Source organism: Callithrix jacchus, chromosome 10 (genome assembly GCF_049354715.1).
Source record: "Callithrix jacchus isolate 240 chromosome 10, calJac240_pri, whole genome shotgun sequence".
In the NCBI taxonomy this organism is placed as follows: Eukaryota; Metazoa; Chordata; class Mammalia; order Primates; family Cebidae; genus Callithrix; species Callithrix jacchus.
This window is the reverse complement of record NC_133511.1, coordinates 48,053,120-48,077,627: the sequence shown is the minus strand read 5'-3', so window position 1 is coordinate 48,077,627 and position 24,508 is coordinate 48,053,120. Positions and strand designations below refer to the sequence as shown.

Genomic DNA, 24,508 nt, shown 5'->3' with positions numbered 1-24,508 from the left:
GCATCTTACTACATCTGAAAATGTGCATCCTTTATATCTCTATTTTTAATGACTACATAATATTTTATGAATACATCATGAATTATTCAGTCCTCTATTGAAAGGCATTTAGCATCTCTATTTTTTTTTTTTTTACTTTAAACAGTGCTAAAATAGGTATTTGTCTAAATATTTGTATAGGATAATTACTGCAAGGACAGTTCTAAGTCAAAGGTAAATGCACTTAAGGCCTCCAATACATACTTCCACACTAACCTTCAGAATATAAGAAATCTTGTGCCAGTGAACAACCTGTCAGCAGTATAAAAGTATTATTTAAAACAAAGTGTCACTTGAAAATACTATTCTGAGATAGGGCTAAATTCTAGTAATCTTGGGTTCCTTATTACCTAGTAGTGGAGAGGTTTCTAATTTTTTCTTATATTGCTATTTTGGTAAAATGATTTTATGATAATGGTTTTTAAAGCATGATTTCCTGATAGTTATTTTCTACTCCTCCCACTTCTTCTATGATGATTTATCTTTTCTCTCTCTCTTCCCCTCCAGGATGGAAGTATGATGTGATGGATATAATTATGGGACACTGTGTGGGCACACGGCCTCCTCCTTCTTGCCTCATCATCCTGCTTTTCAAGCTGTTGGCCACTGTCTCCCAGGGGCTACCAGGGACGGGACCCCTGGGCTTCCACTTCACACATTCCATTTATAATGCTACCGTGTATGAGAACTCAGCAGCAAGGACCTATGTCAACAGCCAGAGTAGAATGGGCATCACCTTAATAGATCTGTCCTGGGATATCAAGTACAGAATAGTGTCCGGAGACGAGGAAGGCTTTTTCAAAGCAGAGGAAGTCATCATTGCAGATTTCTGTTTTCTCAGAATAAGAACTAAAGGTGGCAATTCTGCCATATTGAATAGGGAAATCCAGGATAATTATTTATTGATAGTAAAAGGTTCGGTCAGAGGAGAGGATTTGGAAGCATGGGCCAAAGTGAATATACAAGTTTTAGATATGAATGATCTGAGACCTCTGTTTTCACCCACAACATACTCCGTTACCATAGCAGAAAGCACACCTCTAAGGACTAGCGTCGCCCAGGTGACCGCAACAGATGCAGATATTGGTTCCAATGGAGAATTCTACTACTATTTTAAAAATAAAGTTGATCTCTTTTCAGTTCACCCCACGAGCGGTGTCATCTCCTTAAGTGGCCGATTAAATTATGATGAAAAGAATAGGTATGATCTGGAAATTTTGGCTGTGGACCGGGGAATGAAACTGTATGGAAACAATGGAGTCAGCAGTACCGCAAAGCTTTATGTTCACATTGAACGTATAAATGAACATGCACCAACAATCCATGTAGTCACTCACATTCCTTTCTCATTGGACAGAGAGCCGACATATGCCGTGGTTACAGTTGATGACCTAGATGATGGGGCCAATGGAGAGATCGAATCTGTTTCCATCATGGCTGGGGATCCTTTAGATCAGTTCTTTCTGGCTAAGGAAGGAAAGTGGTTGAATGAGTACAAGATTAAGGAGAGGAAGCAGATTGACTGGGAGAGCTTTCCCTATGGATTCAACCTCACTCTTCAAGCAAAAGACAAGGGATCGCCTCAGAAATTTTCAGCATTAAAGGCAGTCCACATAGGAAACCCCACAAGAGACACTGTCCCAGTTAGATTTGAAAAAGAAGTGTACGATGTGAGCATAAATGAATTTTCCCCTCCTGGTGTCGTGGTTGCTGTAGTAAAATTAAGTCCTGAACCAATAGATGTGGAATACAAATTATCTCCTGGTGAGGATGCAGTGTACTTTAAAATTAATCCTCGTTCAGGTTTGATTGTTACTGCACAGCCACTGAATACTGTTAAGAAGGAAGTTTATAAACTGGAGGTGACAAATAAAGAAGGAGATTTAAAAGCACAAGTCACCATCAGCATTGAAGATGCGAATGACCACACCCCAGAATTTCAGCAACTACTGTACGATACTTTTGTGAATGAAAGTGTCCCAGTGGGAACCAGCGTTCTAACGGTTTCAGCTTCTGATAAGGATAAAGGAGAAAATGGGTACATCACCTATAGTATTGCCAGCCTGAATTTGTTACCATTTGCCATTAACCAGTTTACAGGCGTTATTAGCACAACTGAAGAACTAGATTTTGAATCCTCCCCAGAAATTTACAGATTCATTGTTAGAGCCTCTGACTGGGGTTCACCATACCGCCATGAAAGTGAGGTCAATGTGACTATTCGAATAGGAAACGTCAATGACAACAGCCCTCTCTTTGAAAAAGTGGCTTGCCAGGGAGTTATTTCATATGACTTTCCAGTCGGCGGTCACATCACAGCAGTCTCGGCGATCGATATTGATGAACTTGAACTTGTGAAGTACAAAATCATTTCTGGAAATGAACTTGGCTTCTTTTATTTAAACCCAGACTCTGGTGTTTTACAGCTTAAAAAATCACTGATGAATTCTGGCATTAAAAATGGCAATTTTGCCCTCAGAATTACAGCAACTGATGGAGAGAATCTTGCAGATCCCATGTCTATTAACATTTCAGTCCTACATGGGAAGGTGTCTTCAAAGAGCTTCAGTTGCAGAGAAACTCGTGTGGCTCAAAAGCTGGCAGAGAAACTACTCATTAAGGCAAAAGCAAATGGGAAACTGAATCTGGAAGATGGATTTCTTGACTTTTATTCAATTAATAGGCAGGGACCACATTTTGACAAGTCTTTTCCTTCTGATGTGGCTGTAAAGGAGGATCTGCCAGTTGGTGCTAACATTCTGAAGATTAAAGCCTATGATGCCGACTCTGGCTTCAATGGAAAAGTGCTATTTACAATATCTGATGGAAATACAGATAGTTGCTTTAATATTGATATGGAGACTGGGCAGCTTAAAGTTCTTATGCCTATGGATCGAGAACACACAGACCTCTATCTTCTTAATATCACCATCTATGACTTAGGTAATCCGCAGAAATCATCATGGAGACTGCTTACTATCAATGTGGAGGACGCTAATGACAATAGCCCAGTTTTTATTCAAGACAGTTACTCAGTTAACATTCTTGAAAGTTCAAGCATTGGTACTGAAATCATTCAAGTGGAAGCCAGAGACAAAGACTTAGGTTCTAACGGTGAAGTGACTTACTCAGTCTTGACAGATACACAGCAGTTTGCCATCAATAGCTCCACTGGAATCGTTTACGTAGCAGACCAGTTGGACCGGGAATCCAAAGCCAATTATTCTTTGAAAATAGAAGCCAGGGACAAGGCAGAAAGTGGTCAGCAGCTGTTTTCAGTTGTTACTCTTAAGGTTTTTTTAGATGACGTAAATGACTGCTCCCCAGCTTTCATTCCCAGTAGCTATAGTGTGAAGGTTCTTGAAGATCTCCCTGTTGGCACGGTCATTGCTTGGCTTGAGACCCATGATCCAGATCTTGGATTGGGGGGTCAAGTGCGCTATTCTTTGGTCAATGACTACAATGGGAGATTTGAAATAGATAAAGCAAGTGGCGCTATCCGCTTGAGCAAAGAGCTGGATTATGAGAAACAGCAGTTCTATAACCTTACTGTGCGGGCCAAAGACAAAGGGCGGCCTGTCTCTCTGTCGTCTGTTTCCTTTGTTGAGGTGGAGGTGGTGGATGTCAATGAAAACCTCCACACTCCCTATTTCCCAGACTTTGCTGTCGTTGGATCTGTAAAAGAAAACTCACGCATTGGGACAAGCGTCCTGCAGGTGACTGCTCAAGATGAAGACTCCGGAAGGGATGGAGAGATCCAGTACTCCATCAGGGATGGCAGTGGCCTTGGAAGATTCAGTATAGACGACGAGAGTGGTAAGTGTAGTATTTTGTGCCAAGAGTTTTGTTTCACCTCTTTTAAATGGCCAACGTTGGAAAAGTAAAGGGATGTTAGGGCACTAAAATAGAATGACAAATAAGGTTGCATTTGGTGCAGAGATAATGCTCATAGATATTTTTCCTTAGAAGGTTCTGGTTTTTTTAGAAGATCTGTTTATACACCAACAACCATGATTTCCAGTGGGAGTCCCAGTTTGTTTTGTTTTTTTTCTTGCTCAGCACTACTGCTACGAGGTCATCTTTTGATAAGCCTAAGTAATTGTCACTTCTGTTGATTGTACTCCTGACCCTCTCTAAATGAAGGAGTCTGATAAAGTAAATTACATTTGAGTTAGAAGTGTGAAATGGATTTTCAAATGGATCTTATATAGGAATCTTTCCCTTTACAGTAAGACTTTGCAGAAGTGATATTGTATGAGATGCTTGGTCTTTTATCTTTCATGGTTTCATCTGGTCCTTGAACGATGGGCATTTACACTCTGTATGCTCCATTAATATAACGAGGTGTGCTTCTACAAATGTTTTCCTAATGGAATAAATGAGTCTTGCTACGAATTTCATTTATAAAATATTGATTTTAAGATGTTATTTGTAAGATGAGATTTTTTTTACAAAACATTTTAAAATACAGGGCAAAATTATTTTAATATTTTCATTGCTTCTGACCTACTTTTTTATTATTCATAGATAAAGATTGGGGTTTTAAAAAAATACTTGTTATTGTTGCTATTTGTCTTCAAAATGTTCATGTGCCTGGATACATGTGTATGTCTGTATATGTGTATGTTCCTTTATCAGCACCGTGCATTTTCCTAGATTTTAGATTGTAGACATCTCAAGTGAAGGACTGTGTCTTCTCTAGTCTTGTATAAATGATAATATTATCACCTTACCATTTTCAGAGCACATCTATATACATTAGATACTTTCAAACAATACTCGTAGAGTTCTTTTGCTTCTTTAGTCTGCTTAAGCTGTCAGAGCAAAATGTCAGACTGGGTGATTTAAACAACAGACAGCTACCTCTTCCGGTTTGGGCGGCTGGAAGTCCAAGATCAGGGCACCAGCATAGTCAAGATGACTGGGCTTGCAGACTACCAATCTCTTGCTGTGTCTCCACATGGCAGAGAGATCAGGCTTTGCTCTTTTTCTTCTCATAAGGGCACTAATGCCATCATTAAAGCTGTACCCTTATGAGTTCATCTAAACCTAACTTCCTCCCAAAGGCCCACCTCTATATAACATCCCATAGAGGGTTACAGCTTCAGAGTGTGCATTTGTAGTGGACACATGTATTCAGTTCATAACAGTCCATTGATGGTGATGATGATTAGAGCAGGTAGTAGGAAGGTGTCACTAGAGACATGCTAACTGTATATCCATAATACCAGAAAAATGATCTAAGAAACTATATTAAATATTAGGTAGAAAGAAAGCTATATGTACCATCCCAAGTTTAAATGATAACTTTGTATATGTAGGCTCTAATTATGGTCAGTGAAAATTGTAAAATTGATCTCCATAGCTATAGTAAATGGAAAAAGTCAATGTTAGGAAATTTCACCCCTGACTTTGCCACATGCTGTATGTTATTATGTATCCCTTGTAATTTGGTTGGAATATATTTCTGCCTTTTAAGTACAAAATGATAAAGGAGGGGAACTAGCCTTTACTGAGTGCCTATTAACTAATACTTTACTAGTCATAATAATGAGTTCATTGGGTACTTACAGTGTGCCAGACACTGTACAGAGGGTTTTATAGATAGGCCTTATTTAATTCTTCCAACAGTACCACGGGTTTGGACTGATAATTACCAACTCACGAATTGAAGTTCACAGAAGAGGTAGAACGTGGAGGCTACTTTCTTTCTTTCTTTCTTTTTTTTTTTTTTTGAGACGTGGTTTCGCTCTTGTTTACCCAGGCTGGAGTGCAATGGCGCAATCTCGGCTCACCGCAACCTCCGCCTCCTGGGTTCAGGCAATTCTCCTGTCTCAGCCTCCTGAGTAGCTGGGATTACAGGCATGTGCCACCATGCCCAGCTAAGTTTTTGTATTTTTAGTAGAGATGGGGTTTCACCATGTTGACCATGATGGTCTCGATCTCTTGACCTCGTGATCCACCCTCCTCAGCCTCCCAAAGTGCTGGGATTACAGGCGTGAGCCACTGCGCATAGCCAGCTACTTTCTTTTCCTTTTTTTTTTTTTTTTGAGACGGAGTCTTGCTCTGTTGTCAGGCTGGAGTGCAGTGGTGCGATGTTGGCTCACTGCAACCTCTGCCTCCCAGATTCAAGTGACTGTCCTGCCTCAGCTTCCTGAGTAGTTTGGATTACAGGGGCCCACCACCATGCCTGGCTAATTTTTGTATTTTTAGTAGAGATGGGGTTTCACCATGTTGGTCATGCTGGTCTCGAGCTCCTGACTTCGTGATCTGCCCACCTAAGCCTTCCAAAGTGCTGGGATTATCAGTGTGAGCCACCTCACCTGGCCATTGTGGAGCCTACTTTCAAACCTAGCTTTGTGCAACTGCAGCATATCTTGTTTTCACCCATCTCAAGTTAAAGGGGTTTCCTTGCATGTTTCCAACTACACTTAATTTTGGTGTTGAGCTAAAATCTGAAAGGCAATAAAGTATTAAACAGATTTCAAAATCCTTGCAACCCTGGGTTTATTGACTAATGGTACTGATCATTGATTAATCTTCCTGTTTTCTTTATGGTCCCATTGTTTGTATGGCTCTCCAGTGACGAGTCTTAGCTTTGAGACTCAGGTAAATGTGGGTAGGTAGGTCCTAGGGAAAGCTCAAGCTGAATCATTCACCACTGCTATATAGATGACTGCGTCAAGCCACACCGAGTTTTGTTTCTTTTTTTTGGTCAGGAATTTGCATTTTGGTTTACTTGATAGAGTGAAAAGCAGGAACAATTTGGTATTAGTGGCCTAGATTTTCCCGTAGGTAATTTGCTACAATGCTTCTACTTTGGGTGTTGTTTATAAAATCTGTATATTTGCATTTGCTTCATCGTATTCTGGATTATATATTTAACAAAACTTTTATTGGTCAGTCATGGTGGCCCATGCCTGTATTTCTAGCACTTTGGGAGGCCAAAGCTCAGGGCTGGATCTCTTGAGCTCAGGGGTCCCAAACTAGCCTGGGCAACATGGTAGAATTCCACTTCTACAAAAAAATACAAAAAATGAGCTGGGTGTGGTGGTCTCAATGACTGAGGAAGCTGAAGCAGAAGGATCACTGGAGCCCAGGAGTTTGAAACATCATAAGCAGAGATCACACCACTGCACTCCAGCCTAGGTGACAGAATGAGACTCTATTTTAAATAAATAATAACTACAAATAAAAATAAAACTTTTGTCATCAGTGATACTAATGCCACTTACATTTTGATGTTTCTTTGTGACTTAAAAATCTCTTTCCTATAAACATTAATTCCTTTGAGTTAAAGAGTAGCTAAGTGAGTTTATAAGGTCACTTACCCTTTAGAGGGTATAATCTGCATCTTGAACCCACATCTCCTTATCCTAATCCAGTGCCCTTTCCTTTCATTACATATATCTCATTATTTTTTCATAGTTTTAAAATTGCAATATCTTTCCTCTTTTATTATTTTGTTCTCTTTCCATCCCTTAGAAAACACAACTGGGTTTTTTTCTATATTATAGGGAAAAAGGTTTGGCTTGTTGAGATTTTTTTATGAAGATGAGCATGTCTATATAATCTTTTTTTTTTTTTTTTTTTTTTTTTTTTTTTTGAGACAGTCTCGTTCTGTCACTAGGCGCCGGTTGGAGTGCAGTGGCATGATCTCAGCTCACTGCAGCCTCCACCTGCTGGGTTCAAGCAATTCTCCTGCCTCAGCCTCCCGAGTAGCTGGGACTACAGGTGTGTACCACCACACCCAGCCAATTTTTGTATTTTTAGTAGAGACTTAAATACTTTAGTAGAAACGGGGTTCCACCATGTTGGCCAGTATGGTCTCGATCTCTTGACCTCATGATCCGCCTACCTCAGCCTCCCAAAATGCTGGGATTACAGGCGTGAGCCACCACACCCAGCCGTGTATATAATCTTAACCATCTTCCTTCCTCTCCTCTGACCACTTGTAGATTTTAGAATCTAAGCCCATAGAGCTGATGAGAAATAACCGCCTAGACTTGTTTCCAGGGAATGCGAGGGCTAAAGAGAAGTTTGGCTATTCTGTGTCCAATAAGAGAAGTCATCACCTTCGTGCTGTTTGTTCTGGGGTGGGAGCCCAGGAATCTTCATTTAAGTGTTTTAAGCGTTTCTTCTTCATGTGGTTGGCAAACACTACCCTAAATTTACTTTAGCTTCTCAGACAGTGGCTACCAGATTATATCTTTTATGCCAAATATTTTTTCTTAGTTTTTTGAAAGGTAGAGACTTGAGCTCATGTCTTAGGTAAATTTCTTTACTAGGTGAATTTTAGAATCCAAATAAATCTTTTAATATTCATTCATGGTGATATTTTTTTGAATGCCTTCCCAATGGATCAAAAATCTATTTCTGTGCTTCAGTAATTATAGTGCTTAACATTTTGTGAAACTGTGTATGCTGGGATTAGTTGATACATTTAGTAGTTTTATGTTCTTGACTTTCTTAGAGATCTGTGAACCAAACCATACCTTTGAAAGACTTTGCTATGCACAGGCATTTAATATAGGTTTAATAATGTTCACAGTAAACGGATTAACTGGGGGCCTCCCCAGCTATAGTGGATTTGATCACAATTTAAATCACTAGTCTGGAAGATGCAACTTAATAGTTTCTTTCTTCACAAAGAATGCATTCTTATTCTTTGATACAACAGGGATTCATATTCTTGACTACTCAGAGGTTTTACACCGTTTTAGAAAAAGCACAGTGTATATTTAAAAATGTAATTTTCTATAAACTTTTTTTGTAAGTTACAAACTTGAGCAATGTTTTACCCTTTCTATTTATCTAAGGTTAATTAAAGAAATATTTAATTGAGATGAACAATTTCCAGTGGCACTTTAATCACGGATAATTGGGAAGATATTTTGCCATCCATTATTACTAATTGGATTATTTCATATGTTTATCAAGTATCTATTATGTGCCAGGCAGTGTGCAAGGTACATTTTAGGTACTGTTTCTATTTGTCACAGTAATGCAATGAGGTAGGGATCCCTGAGGCTTGCCCAGACAGGGTCACACATCTGGTAGTTTTCAGAGCTGAGATCTGAATTCTAATGTAATGGACTCAAAATCTTTTGTTATTTTCCCTCTTTTCTTCTCCAGCATGCCATCATAACCTTGTTACTCATACAAATTTGTCAGATTTTTCTGGGTTATTGCTATAAACAAGCAATTGTGAAATTTCACTGGCTTATGGAAATATTTTTTTTGGGCCCAGACTCTGAGAGAACAGCTGAAACAGCACTGAAGCTGACTGGATTGACTTAGGATCTGGCCTACATGCCTTTGCATTCCAGGACCCAGGCTGAATATCACTATCTGGGCTGTGATATTCTCAAAGTGAAAGGCACGAGCTCAAAAGGGCTGGTGTAAACTTGCAGTGCCTCTTAAAGCCTCTATTCAAAACTGGCTCACATTCCATCAGCCAAAGCAGGTCATGGGGCCAAACTCAGCACTGTGGGGTGGAAAATAATAATCCTTGTTACTTCCTAAATGTTTGTATCCCCACATAGTTGATATTACAACCTAATAACAAATGCATAGTTTTAAGAGGTGGGGCTTTTGGGAAGGGATTGAATCACGAAGACTCTACCCTCATGAATGGGATTCATGTCCTGGTAATAGAGGCTCCAGCTAGCTCCCCTGCTTTTCTGCCATCTGAGGACACCTAGCAGGCACCATCTGTGAGGCGCAAGCCCTCCCCAAACACTCCTGACAGCCTGGAGGTTCCCACTTCCGAAACCGTGAGCAATGTATTTCTGTTGCTTACAAATGACCCAGTGTAAGGTTGCAAGGTATTTTTTTATAACAACTTAAACCAACTACGACACTCCTCCAATAGGGGAGAAGGAAAGAGGAGTGAATAATTACTGAACAATAGAATAGCATGACATAGCATATGATACCTCTCACAATTGTCTTCATAAGTTTATGTTAATTGAGCACTACCTATGTATAAGGCACTGGGCCAGGCACTAGGGACACAAAGAGGCACAGGTGTAAGACATAGGTGTCCGAGAGGTCAGAATGCAGATGCAAGAGATGATGCTAATGACAGTGGCAGCAGTGGTTAACATCTACTGAGCACCATCTGTTTGTGTGCCAACTTCTGTGCAAACTGCTTTAGACAGTTGGTCTCATTCACTCATCCCAGGAGGTATGGACAGTTACTTTTTTATTTTTGTGTATCTGGTGTTATAAGGAAAGACTCACAGGCCCAGTGCCTATGCATTTACTTTTACCTTTCTTTGTATTGAGGCTCTTGAAAGCATTTTTCCAGCATAGCTGAGCATAGAGTGCTCTTTATCCCAAATGTTTTCATAGAACTAGCAGGGGCTTAGAGACCTAATGTACACTTTGAATTCAAATAGACAAACTGAAGAGGCATTTCACACACATTAATTGCTGCCAAGCTAATTACTATATATTGTGAACAGATTATTCCAACAATAAATAAGTATAACTTTACAATTGTATTTAGAGTTGGGTTAGCTCTCTTCCATTTGCCTCTCTAAATCCATTCTCATCCTTCTTTCTGCTCTGTGCCCAGAGGCTCCTTGGCCAGTGGACTCTTTTGCTGTGTGACATCTCTTGGCCAGGGTATTCATCCCTTTGACTCTTTCTATACTGGTTACTGTGGGCTGGATGCATTCCTCCCCACATGGGTGGTAACCCTTCCTTGCTGTAACTAGCCCTAGATTACTGCACTATTTTTGTTTTGTTTTGTTTTACTTCTTTAAACTCTGCCCACTCCTTTGTAAGTCGTCTATTTATTAAATGTTCCTCATTACCCAGTTTGAGTGTGCCATCTGTTTTCTGCTAGGACCTTGACTGATAAAATATTTTTCTTATTTAAATATTTCTAAAACAAATTTTAAGCTTTAAAATATTTTGAATACTGATATTTTCTAGCAATTTCTACTACAGTTTATGTAATACTGCTTTGATGTGTTGGTACATTTCAGTACCAACAGTACAGAGATAATATACAGTGCTTTCATTTTACAAGGTGAGAAAGTGAAACCAGAGGACTCCATCTTCCCATCTAACTTATGCTCTCCACATATTTTCTACCATGAAAGGACAACTTTAGTTTTACTAAAGACCCTGTGCCACCAGACATAGAAAAAAGGGGTTTGGCTGGATGATAGGATAGCAGGATCTTTCAAGCTCTCAAACATTGTGATGCTGTACTTTGATCTTCCATGGGGAGAAGGATTTATTTCAGCGGGTGGTCAAGGAAAGAATAAAGGCAAACAATTGAATAGCTTTTATTTATTTATTTCAATTGAAGAACTGTTCACTAGCTGCTAGTGCTGAGTCTGATATTCTTCGGCCAAAGTCTCTAATTATCATAGTCAAGAGTGGGTGAGTGAAAACCAAGAAATGGAAGAGCTGTATTGTTTGAAAAAAATGAGGAGCTCTTTGTCCTTGAAGAAGCCATTAGCTTCAGCCCAGATATTTAAAAGGGTGATTAATTCTTATAGTAGCATCTCTTGCATAATGTAATATAATACAAACTTCATCTCATAGTCAGAAGCACCAGAAATCCTATTTTGTCTTATGGCTGGTTGTTAATCTTTCCAATTTCTTTTCCCCAAACTTGCTTGGTAACTCCTCTTTGACAAGTTGAGGAGTAGGACAGATGTTATTTGGTGGCTTTGGTGTAATTCATGACAAATCCAGACTAAATGGTGTCCCCTGTCCTCATTCTTATTTTGAGATGATGTTTTTACTCCCGCCTGTCTAAATCACAAGAGGCTTATTGCATTTTGGCCCAGACTTGCCCTTAGATTTTTCCCCTTGAGACCAGAGCAAGCAAGGAGAGGAACGAAGTTATGATCAAGTGACAGCAAAAACTTTTTTTGGCTCTAGACTTTTTGACCATAATTACTTGAGAGAGAAAAAAAAAGTAATGTTTCCCTGAGGAGTCCTACAACATTCCACTGAACTTAGTGGTTGTCATGTAAGCCAGGTGGGAGAAACGATTAGAAGCTTCCAGAAAATAATGAACAACATGTTTTTATTACTTTTCAGCAGGTACCTTCTTTTTGACCTTTTCTTAACTGTTGGCTGATGGCAATTTAGGTTTTAATAGAGGACTGTTGGTTCAAATCTATAATTATGTCTGCATTGTGTATCAGGCCTGAGCTGCTATTGTCCCTGTGTAACTAGTAAATGAAGACAATAATGACAGTCATAAAGAGGTAATCCAAATAGGTTGGCAAACCGACAACCTGGAAACTTGTGTGGTCTTTTCTCTGTGAGCAGTCTTCCTTTTATATTTAATAATAGACATTTTAAATTGCTTACTGGCCTATCGGGTCAGGGTCCTTATTTCCCCAGTTCCAAGAGATGCTGCATTGTTTTTATTTCTTCAATTATCAAACAGTGAAATTTCAAGATCCTAGTAAGCAGAGATGACCAAAACTACCAGATGATAGCTCTACATATTTGTGGCTCTCCAGAAGGTAGCGGGATAAATTTATTGCCCTGCATGATTTCAGATAGCTTACATCTTATTTAAGTCTTCTAAAAATGGCTTTTTGCTAGTGTTTTGTATGCATGTTCAAAAGATACTTTTATTTATCAATACAGTTGGAAGAATTATGGAGTTTGATAAATATTTATGTGGTGCCACTATATTCACAGTGTTTCATTGAAAAGGAAATAAAATGAAAATTAAAATGGGCTGTAGTCTGTTTTTTTCACTTGCCAGTTTTTATGAAAGCATGTCTTATTGACAGAATCTGCAAAGAGTTGTATGTAGGATTCAGTTCAATTTATATTAAATTCTGGGCATTGGTATACAAGTTATTGAATATAATAGGACTCTCCATATTTTCCCATTGGATGTTGTAGGATTTAGTGGCTCTTCTGGGCCACTCTTTGTGATTGAATTTGCAGATTTTCATTTGCATAACATAGTTAATATTCTAGTTGGTTTTAAAAGACAGTATGCTGGTGAGAATAATACTGAGTAAAATAACAGATTGAATATGAAATGTCTTGAACTAAAAGTGAATAAAAGTTGAAAGAATTAAAATAAAAGGCCAAGCATGGTGGCTCATGCCTCTAATCCCAGCTTTTTGTGAGGCCGAGGCAGGAGGATCATTTGAGCCCAGGAATTCATGACCAGCCTGGGGAACAAAGTGAGATCCTGTCTCTACAAAAAAAAAAAATAAATAAATAAATAATAAAAATAAAAAATCAGCTGGGCATGATGGCATGCACCTGTGGTCCCAGCTACATGGGAGGCTAAGGTAAGAGGATCACTTGTTCCTAGGAGGTTGAGGGTTCAGTGAGCCATTTTTGCACCACTGCACTCCAGCTTGGGTGACAGAGTGAGACCCTATGTCAAAAACAAACCAAAAAAAGAATTAAGATAAAAGTTTGAGGAACACACACATACCCTAAAAGATATGGCAAATGTTAAAAAAACAGTCACCTTCAAGATGGGTAAAATAGAGTGTAAATTATTTTTATAATTTTTTTCTTCCATTTGCTTCCTCACAAGCCTGCCTCTCTTCCTTTCCTCCTTCCTTCTTCCTTTCTTGAGTTCTGCTTCTTACTTTTCTCATTTCCACATTTATCATGTGCGTGTTCTCTGCTGGTATAGAGCTTTGCACTGCAGATGATGTATAGATGATTTCCTTTACTGCACATCCCTCCTTTATTATACTGATCTGGAAAAAGAATTCAGTACAGCTCTGCTCAAATGAACACTGGGCCCCTGTGGCAGGGCCACGCAACTAGAACACGTTTCAGAAATCAGTTAGTGAAAGACACGCTTGGACAGGACCAAGAGGCATTTCTCTGCCGTGAAACTAGGTTGGCGAGGGATTCTAAAACACACAGCAGGAGGTACTCCCACCCCTCAGAGGTCAAGGAGCTTATCCCATATTGGTCTAAGGAATGGCTTTTTCTCTGATGACCACATGTGGGACTATTTCAACTGCCATGAGAAACCCCAGAAGGATTGTTGTTTTGGATTATTTATATGTTCTATACTTTTATATACACTATACTTTTATAATAGTATATGTAACACATATGCTAAAGTCAGATTGATCCTAACCTTCTAGAACCAGCTTCTCTGGGGTCAGGGAGGAAACGTTTGTCATGTCACCATACAGGTTGCATTCATCTTCCACTGGAATTACTAGAGCCCCCAGGCAATGGCCTGACTCAGAAGACCACAGGACTGGCTCCAGGGACAGATAGGCTCTCTTACTTCTCCCCATTGGTCATGGCTTACATTTCTCCCCACAAATCCTTAGTAAACAAAGTACTGGCAAAAACCCAAGTCATTACCTTTCAACTCTCTTGGACAAGAAGAAGAGCTTTTCCTCAGCTTGAACTGAGAACCCGTGCCCTAGAAGTTTTATTTTGACTAGGTTGTAAAGGGAGTGGGTGCAGGAGACAAAATGGCTAAAATGAAAATGGGAGCCACCAGTTCCTATCTGCAGCTATAACTTAAGGTGCCTACAGATGTGGTGAGTGTGACATGTGCAGGAGGGAGGTGCAGAGGGACGTGACAGGCAGGGAAGGTGCTCCTGGGGACAGTAGCCTGTCCACCAGCCTTCAAATCTTGGCCTTGCCCTGGGCATTCACAGCCTCCATGGCTTTACACACAGTCTCTTCATCCCCCAGGAACTGCATGTGCCTGATGGGCTTCAAGTCATTGTCCAATTCATAGACAATGGGGATAGCAGTCGACAGGTTCATCTCCATGATAGCCTCTTCAGAAACCTTCCAGATGCTTGACAGTGACTGGAAGGCTGTTGGCATGGGCTGCAATTACTACCCATTTCCCCTCCTTGATCTAGGGAGCTACTTCTTCATTCCAAAAGAGCAGCGCTTTGGCAATAGTGTCCTTCGACTATCACAGGAGGGCAGCTGATCTTCAGTGAAGTCTGCATACCTGTGATCCTTACTGATGTTGCTGTAGAAAGGATGGTTGGGCTTTATCAGAGGTGGTGGGATGTCATAGGAACACCTGCAGATCTTTACCTGGGCCTCACCATGCTTTGCAGAAGTTTCTGCTTTATTGAGTCTGGTTAGACACACGTAGTGTGCTTATTGAAGAGTCAGGTCCTCATTACTGGCAGCCATATCCTATCAGTGGCCTCCAGCACTGTCCAGAGGGTCCAGGTCACTCTGTTCTGCACTGAGGTGAAGCAGAGGTCACATTCATAGCCAGCATCTCCCAGTGCATGCCTGTGGTGCTTTGCCTCCTCATGGCCCACTGGGCTCAGGTTGGCATTGTACCAGCCACTGAAGCAGTTCCCCAGGTTCCATGTGCTCTCTCTGTGGTGGATCAGCACCAGCTTGTAGGCAGCCGTAGTGGCTGGCTGGAGATGTGCCAACTCATATAGATGATTAAATCAAGAACTGGTAGTAAAGGCTGGGCATGGTGGCCCACACCTGTAATCCCAGCACTTTGGGAGGCCAAAGCAGGAAGGTTGCTTGAGCCTAGGCATTCAAGAGCAACTGGGACAGTATACTGAGACCCTCTAAATAAATAAATAAGCTGGGCATGGTAGCACACTCACCTGTAGTCCCAGCTAGAGGGGCAGGGGAGGGTTAACATGGGAGGTCACTTAAGCCTGGGAAATTGAGGCAGCAGTGAGCTGTGATCATGCCACTTGGGTGACAGAGTGATACCTTGCCTCAAAAAAAAAATACAAAAAGCTGATAGTAGAGACAGAAAAGCATGTAATGCCACATAATTGCACACCATGTGATACAACATAAATGAGTGTCCCCTACTGATCATTCATCATGTTCACTGTGGCCTTAGGCTCATCCTGTGTCATTGTGGGATGAGTTCTGCAAATTCCATTTGAAGACATGACAGTATGAAGGATAACTAGAGGACTGAAGTGAGTTGATAATGCCATATAAGCAAGGCTTAGTTTTCAAGGAATGCCTAATCCCAGAAATGAATCCCAGTTTTCTGGGCCTTGAGCTCATACTATTTCGAATGCTTGCTTTGAGAAAAATAGTAAGTAATAACAACAAAACTGCATTTGTTTAGAACAAGGAAAAATATCACAGCAACTTAAAAATTTGAATGTCAACAAATATGACAGACATCACAAAACTCAGAAGACTAAAATAGTATTTTTTTTTTGTTAAATGCCTGACACACCTCTCTAATGCTTTCTTTCCTACCTTTTTGGGTTGAAATTTGGTCTGATTGCCTCTCCCTAGGATAACAATTTTGTAATTATTGCCATAGAAAATAAGAAAGATTATTTAATTTTTCTCCAGTATACTTGACTGAAATTTGCTTTTGTTATTGAGAATTTAGAAATATTTCTCCCAAGTCACAACTTGTTATTTTAATGATATGTCAGTTTTTAACAGTGTGTCAAATTTGGAAAAACCTCTATCAAGTTTCTTTCTCATATAAATTGTTGTAGATATTCTTGATATTAATACTACTACTACAAGACTGTGCTTCATAAACAAACAAAAAAACCGTACTGTTTTCGGTTTCCATGAGTTTTTGAACAAAAGGAAAAACTTACAGTGCATTTTTAACTTGTGTGCTACATCATCCAGGATAGAACTTTCATTCTGACTCTGTAGGCAAGAACCACATCTAACGACAAGTTTACATGTCTAATCATTTGATAATTTTCCTCGGAGTAGCTCTGGCTCTGTTCACTTTAGCCTAATTTCTCCTCCATCACTGCCATAATTCTACTGCCACTCACCTCAGGTTATATTCATGTGGGTGATACAAATTTTGGTCTCTTACCTCCATGCTAAAATCTTGGGTATCTCAGTGCAGTGGATGGTGGGAGTGTTTTTAGAAGGCATTTCTACACTGAAATGGCTAACAGCAGTTTGTGTGTGTGTGTACATATATATACATATATATATGTGTGTGTATATATGTACACATATATATGTGTACATATATATAAGAAATTGAAGATGCATCATATAAAAAAAATTCCCACTAAATGCAAGCTAAATGTATTCTTGTCTCAATTCTCTTTTAGACAGATCCCCATACTGGCTGCAACCACTTTACGTGATGTGATGTAAAATGTGATCAAGGGGAAAGAGAATAGAAATTTTGAATTGATATGTTTTAAATATATTTTGCAAAATTTATAAAAAACATAGGACCATGTGAATCATTGCTAGGATCTTCCTTGGGGCTTGGAAGTGTTGGTTTTAACAGCTTCATGGTTAAATCCACATCTACCAACAATATTGGTAAATGCACATTTTTCTGAAAGAAGTATTTAATGTCATTAGAAGAAGTGACTGGGCTGGGCCAGGCCACAAAGTCTAGTCCTGATTATAATGTTGATGCCAAAGACAACCAGACCAGGTTTTAGGTTGCCACTTCTCTTGTATGTTACTGAACCAACAGACAAATGGTGCAAACTTGGACATAGGCCAAGTTTGTATGTGAATGGATCTAACTCGTCAGTGTCTCTATGCTGCTTGAGGAGGTGCCCTGGAAATTCTGTATCCAAAGCAGCCTTTGAAGAGTAAGAAATCTAAAAGTTCTTGGGAGGCTGAGGTGGCAGATCATAAGGTCAAGAGATTGAGATCATCCTGGCCAACATGGTGAAACCGTGTCTCTACTAAAAATACAAAAATTAGCTGGGCATGGTGGTGGCTCATGCCTGTAATCCCAGCTACTCAGGAGGCTGAGGCAGGAGAATCACTTGAACCCGGGAGGTGGAGGTTGCAGTGAGCCGAGATCTCACTGCTTTTTTTGGAGCAGATGGCTATTGAGAGAATTACATTGTTTATTGGGCTCACTCTTTTTTATAAAATCTCTTTGGGAATTCACCAGTAATAATATACCAGCATCCAGGAAGCACATTAAAATGGCCTCTGTGAGCTGTCTAAGAACTGTCCCAGAGTTCTTTCACTCAGACTCGTTCTCCATATTCTAAAAGTGCAACTCGAGTGTTTCCCCTAAATTATAAGGAGTTTCATTTAACCATAATTTGCACATTATTGTTGTAATTTACTATAAATAATCTTCTTATAATCTACATCTTAGCAGCATGTCTTAGAATCCCTAGTTTCCATCCCTGTGGGCTGCTTGTTTGGTAGGATGTTTCTGTTTTTATTGACTAAACCCTAGATAAAGCACCATAATTACTAAAAATAAACATTATTTTGAGGTCAGCTTTGAATGGAAATTCTTTACTTGGACTATCTAAGTATGAGCTCTGAGGTGGTGAATGGTCTGTGAAGATGGAAAGGAAGGTTACTCTTCATGTGTGTTGGTTCTCTGTCCTCATATGTATCACACATCAGTCCCTGATCCTGGGTAGAGTTAAGTATTTCTTCCTTATACCTGAGGATGCTTCTAATAGAATGTGTGGTTAATGAGCAAACTGAATGAGCCTTAAAATAAAAACACAGGTATTAAATATTGGATAACCATTTTATGCAGTAATGCTCTAGATACTAAATTATCAGGCATATTCTTTCTTTCATCTGACTGCTAATTTATCCTAGGCTGATATTTATCCTAGAAAGTAAACAATCAGAAGTGGAGTGAGTTTGAGTTCTATTTATGGCTGCTAAGTTCAGTTTCACAACTGAGAGAGTGTAGGCGCTCAAGGGTGATTATGCTAACTCAAAATTCTATGTTGTACAGGAATACAGCATGAGTCAAGGTGGATAATAATACTTTGGCTCATGTAGAACTTCATAATTTGGTAAAATATGCTCACAAACCAGGATGGTAAGCAATAATGGCTATTGGAAGGCTTTTAGAGTTTGCACTGATATCCATTAACGCTGTTTTTACCCAGTCCCTCCTTCCTTTCACTTTGCACACAATTCTAATAAAATAGATTTTCTGATAAACAATCCTACAGAATTTTAGAAATTGCAAAGTGGAGATACTGCAGTAGATTGTCATACTTACAGCGGTGAGAAATAACCCCGTAAATCAGGCAGCAGAAGAAAGAAACCACTAACTTTCTTTGTGTTTTTCTGTGCCAGGTGTTAAATAAGTATTCACTCTTTTTCTTTTTACAAGAATTCTATAGGGTAGGTACTCTGATGAGTCACATCTTATGGATGAGTAAACAAAAACTTGAGTTTAAATTTCTTGTCCAAGGTTTCACAGCTTGTGGTGGAGCTGGGATTGAGTGAGTCAGGTCAGCACCAGAACCTGAAGACTTAGTCTTGGCACTTCATTTTCTGGATAAACAGACCTAAGTACCTCCTTTACGGCATTAAGCCCAAGCTGGGCTCAGTGTCTCATGTCTATAATCCCAGCACTCTGGGAGGCCGAGACAGGTGGATCACTTGAGGCCAGGAGTTCGAGACCAGCCTGGCCAACATGGTGAAACCATGTCTCTACTAAAAAATATAAAAATTAGTCAGGTGTGATGGTGCATGCCTGTAATCCCAACTCCTCAGGAGGCTGAGACAGGAGAATTGCTTGAACCTTGGAGGTGGAGTTTGCAGTGAGCTGAGATTGTGCCTGTGCATTCCAGCCTGGTTGACAGAGCAAGACTCTATATACCCCCACAACACAAAAAAAGGGGGCCTTTAAGTCCAAAGAGTGCTCATCACTTCATTTCCATGCAGTGTAATAGCTAAGTGATCATTGTAATGGAGGCAGAATCATTGTCAAGGCCCAGATTTCCTAGAAAGCAGAACATGAAGGAAAAGTTACAGTACATACTAATGTTTTACTAATCACAGAGGAGCAAGAGTGAGGAAAAATAAGTCTTATAGAGACCACATATAAACTGGTGAGTTTTAAAGTTGATCACAGCTTCTGAACGACATTCAGCCTGCCTGTCAGTTGCTCTGCCTGTCTCCAGAGAGGGCATTGAGAACCACTATGTTTTGAACCATTTAGCTGGGGTTGGAAGGAAAGGTAAGCAGTGACTCTGCTGCCTCCTACCCATTTCTGGCCTTTTATTGGTTAAATCTGCCGCACAGAGCACAAAACTTCTAAGAAGTACTAGTAGGAAGCTAGTACTTTTGTGGGCACCATCTAGTCACTGTTCACATTACCTTCTCTCTTTTATCAATGAGTACTGGATTGGGGGCATCCTTATTCTTTTGCAGGAGCAGAGAGTTATTCTCAGGGAGTAGGGTGAATAGTCGATGTTTAGGTGGTACAGGTTGGGCTGAGCAGATCTTGGTGATGCATAAACTGGACTTGGGAAGAGACGTGCAATGCACTTTGGAAAGATTGTTTAAATCAAAAATAGAAAACCAAGCAAAGCAAAACAAAGCCCATAAAATAATGATGACCATCTGACAGGCTGCTCAGCTACTTAGAAAACTCAAGTATGCCAAGTGACACATTTCCCAAGGGTTCTGGTTGGTCAAGGTTTTGTGATCCCTATGTCTCCAGAACCTGGAAAGCTTAGAACTACAAGGGGAAAATGTAGCAGTACTTTGCATTCTTTGATTGACATGGGCAAACAATTTTTTTAAAACACCCATTTTTTCTTGCCGGTATCCAAAGGTGGAGTGCTATTTCATTGAATGTACATGTATGAATTCATGAGCTGGAAATAGGGAGAGAAGTAGAGGTGGTGAAGGTGAAAGAGGTTGAGAATTTCATGGGCTGGACTTACTTTTCCATCTTCCTTCCTAATGACCGTATAGTAATCATCTTGACTGTCCTCTGTCTTCTTCTCCTTCTTGGCACCATCGCCACCATGGTCTAGCACTTGCCAAGAGCTTGCTGTCTGCTAGATACTCTGCAGGGTGTGTCATGTACTTGAGCTCATTCATGCCTCCCATTAAACTTTTGGGGTAGGTGCTCTTATTGCTCCAGATGTGTGGGCATGGAAACTGAAATTTAGAGAAGTAAAATAATTTACAAGTCCACAGAATTACTAACAGAGCCAAGGCTTTAACTCAGCCTCATCTAAATCCATGTTCCTTTCTCTTGTCCTGGCCACATACTGCTCTTTGAGTAGGTATATTTGCATCTTTTTGAAAGAATGCAACCCCCACTTACCTTGTGCATTTTCTTTTCTCATGTGCCTTTGTTGACAGGAGCTTAAAGGGAATATCTGCAATATTCATGTATTCATTATAGTATGTAATATATAGTATATCATGGAATATGTAGTATATGTTATAAAGAACGTGTGATGAAAACCTTATTATTCTAGGCACTGAGTTTTAAAAATGATCCAAATAGGCAAAAATCTTTATCTTTGTAATATCCTGTATTGGTCAGGGTTTCCGGAGAGAAGATGGAACCAATGAATACACACACACACACACACACACACACAGAGAGAGAGAGAGAGAGAGAGAGAGAGAGAGAGAGAGAGAGAGAGCACTGTAGATAGATAGAGAGAAAAGAGGGGATTTATTAGGGGGATTGGCTTATATGATGACAGAGACTAAGTTCTATGAGAGTCCATCTGTAAGCTGGGGAACCAGGGAAGCCAGTAGCATGGGTCGATTCAAGCTCAAAAACTTCAGAACCAGGGGAGACTATGCTATAACTCTCAGTCTGAGGCCAAAGGCCTGAGAATGTGTAATGGGGGTGTTGGTGGGGATGTCTGGTGCAAGTCACAGAGCCCAGAAACCAGATAATCCTAATGCCCAAAGGCAGAAGAAGGGTATCCCAGCTCCAGGTGGGAGAGGGGAGGAGAGGGAGAGAGGGGAAGAGGCAAAGGGAGGGAGGGGGAGAGAGAGAGAGAATGAGAATGAGAATTGCCTTTCCTCTGCCCTTTTGTTTTGAGTCCTCAACTAGATGGATGGTGTCCACCTATATTGGATGAGGATGAATCTTCCTTACTTAGCCCACTGACTGAAATGCCAGTCTCTTGTGGAAACACTTTCACTAACATATCCAGAAATAATGCTTTTTTTATCTATCTGAGTATCCCTTAATCCAGTCAAGTTAGTACCTAAAATTAAGCATTACATATTCTAGTGGGGGTGTAGCACTTAAAGCCACCTAAATGTATCACACATTATACATGTTTTTCTTGATTATTATCAAGTGCTAAGCAGAAAAACAATGCAACTGAGGGATCAAGAAATTGTACAGGTGGTGGTAGGTTCCAAAGAAGGACTCACTAGGGAGAGAGGACCTCTAGATAAAGTGCTGAAGGAATTTTAGATTTGTTACCTGGTATTTTAACTTTCAGGAAGGCAAGAAAGATGGAGAATAAGATTGATTGATTGCCACAAACTCTGATGACTACTCTTTGTGATTAAAAAACCCACTATGAACTGTAGCAAGAATGTAATTTGAAAGATACGATTATAAATACAGATTGGTTAAGCATAGCAGTTTCCTGTTTAAAACTGTTTACCAGTGAATCTTCATGTAAGTGGATCCCATCTCAAATTTCCCTTCACTGCAGCATGTCAGTACCCTAAAAGGAAAAGCACTCTCTGTACCCCTTACTCTTGTTAATTGCATGTGTGTATCCCATCTTCCTTCTGAAGTTCCATTTTTCTGAATACTGTCTTATAGCAGTCGTTTTTGTTATTGTAAAATGTGGTGTCCTTAAACATGACTTAAAGTTGAACTGAAGAGGTGCTATGTGCGCCATGTTGTAAGAATTGGTGGATATGGAGCTAGATCCCTGGTTTAGAGGAATTCTATTCTAGTTGGGAGCCTAAAACATCCATGCAGGGGCAGTGGAAGTTGCTGACCTGTCTAATAAAATATGTGCATACACACTGCACATGCACACACACACACCCCATACCTAAATTAGTAATTGTCAAAGAACTAGAGTATTTTAATATATATCCTGGTAAACTTAATATATGATTTGATTTTTTTGAGACAGGGTCATCTTGTCTCTGTCACCCAAGATGTAGACTGGAGTGTAATGGCAGTGTCATAGCTTACTGCAGCCTCATACTCCTGGGCTCAAGAGATTCTCCTTCTTCAGTCTCCTGAGTAGCTAGGGCTATGGATGCAGTCCACTAACCCTCAGCTAATTTATTTTTATTTTTATCTTTTTAGAGATAGGGTCTTGCTATGTTTCCCAGGCTGGTCTTGAACTCCTAGGCTCAAGCGATACTTCTGCATTAGCTTTCTAAGTAGCTGGGATTACAGGTGTAAGCCACCACACCCAGCCTAGAATTAGATTTTTTGGAGACTTGAGCTCATGCCCATGGTTGACATTTGAGAAAAATGAGACTTACAGAGATGAAGTTATTTTCCCTTATCCCCTGGCATAGTCAGTGGCACAACTGAGCCTTGAACCCAGGACTTATAAGCATGGGTACTATTTTGTTCAAGGCTGTCTCGATAATTTAGCCAGGGACATTTGAGGTCTTAGGTTTTCATTGTTAGCTGTATTATTACTGAGATGTGGAGTTACTGACATGGCTCTAAGTAAGCGACACCTGCTATTAGATGCAGATGTCAGATTTGACTTTATGTGCACTTTGTATTTGTGTTGTAAGGTGTTTGGTGACCATCCTTTATGGTATTTTACAACTTAGTAGTTCACATTTTATTGTTCTCTGACCTAAAAAAAAAATCATAGCTAACAACTGAAGCAATGATGAAAGCACATTTTCTTTTATCACACATCTTCTGCTTTTACTCACAGAACTCTTTAAATTAAGTCATTAACATATGCAAACATTTCTTTTCCCAAAGTGTTTTTCTCCTCTGCAATTACTATGTTGTTTTTGGTAAGATAAATAAACCCTACATTAAAACACCAGATATTAAAATGAGAAACAGTAGCACTTTATAAAATATTAGAAAGCTATGAAAAGCACAAATAAATAGAAAGCATCCCCGTGTGGCTTCAGGCAGTGCATGTTAAACAGTTTGTCCCTCTGTACTCTGTCTTCTCTCGGGCTGAGTACTGGGATATTGCAAAGTCTCCCCTGGAATTGACTGGCAGACCAGTTAGCTGGGGGTAGATGGGGAGAGAGAGGCTTCTGCATTCTTTTGTCCTGATCAAACCAAAGCAGTTTCTCCAGCTGTGAGGTCAAGTTTCCAGCCTTGTAGTAAAATTAAATTGTTTGCTTTGTCTAATAGCAGTTCTGGTTTCAGACAGAGGGAAATACAGTGGGAAAGCAGCCTGTGTGGGGAATGCAAGCAAATGTGCTCAGATGAATAGTGAATCATTCTGGGGACTTCAAATGTTCACTTAACATGCAGAGCTTGGTAACCAGCTTAAGGTAGATGGCCCATCACTTTCAAGAGGATGTCTGCTGGTTGTTGCAGAGGAATATTTCCTAGTCAGTTCACAGAGTTCTTAAAGAAGTGGGTAACAGCAGCCCTGCTGTGTTTTGTCTTCTAACCAGAAGCGGAATAAAGGAATAAAGCCCCTCTCAGATGGATCCCAGAATCTCTCTTTGGACAGTGGTTGTAGTTTTATTGGTGTGGTTTTATTTGCTTTGGTGTTTGTTGTTATTGTTTTCTGTCGTCTTAGTGTTTCTCAGTTGCTCAGATTTGGCCAATTTTGAA

At 39.9% G+C, this 24,508-nt stretch overlaps 1 protein-coding gene and 1 pseudogene across 9 annotated transcripts in view; one reads left to right on the top strand and one right to left on the bottom strand.

Annotated features, from left to right (window-relative positions):
• Nucleotides 1-24,508, top strand: part of FAT3 (FAT atypical cadherin 3) — a 677,903-nt gene that overhangs the window by 132,157 nt on the left and 521,238 nt on the right. For all 9 annotated transcript variants that reach the window (XM_078339978.1, XM_035265268.3, XM_078339977.1 and 6 more), the window contains one exon: nucleotides 547-3,855. In XM_078339978.1, the coding sequence (XP_078196104.1) occupies nucleotides 564-3,855 (3,292 nt within the window). In that variant the 5' untranslated portion in view covers nucleotides 547-563. The remainder of the gene's footprint in view (nucleotides 1-546; nucleotides 3,856-24,508) is intronic.
• Nucleotides 14,656-24,508, bottom strand: part of LOC118145611 (phosphoglycerate mutase 1-like) — a 122,435-nt pseudogene continuing 112,582 nt past the window's right edge.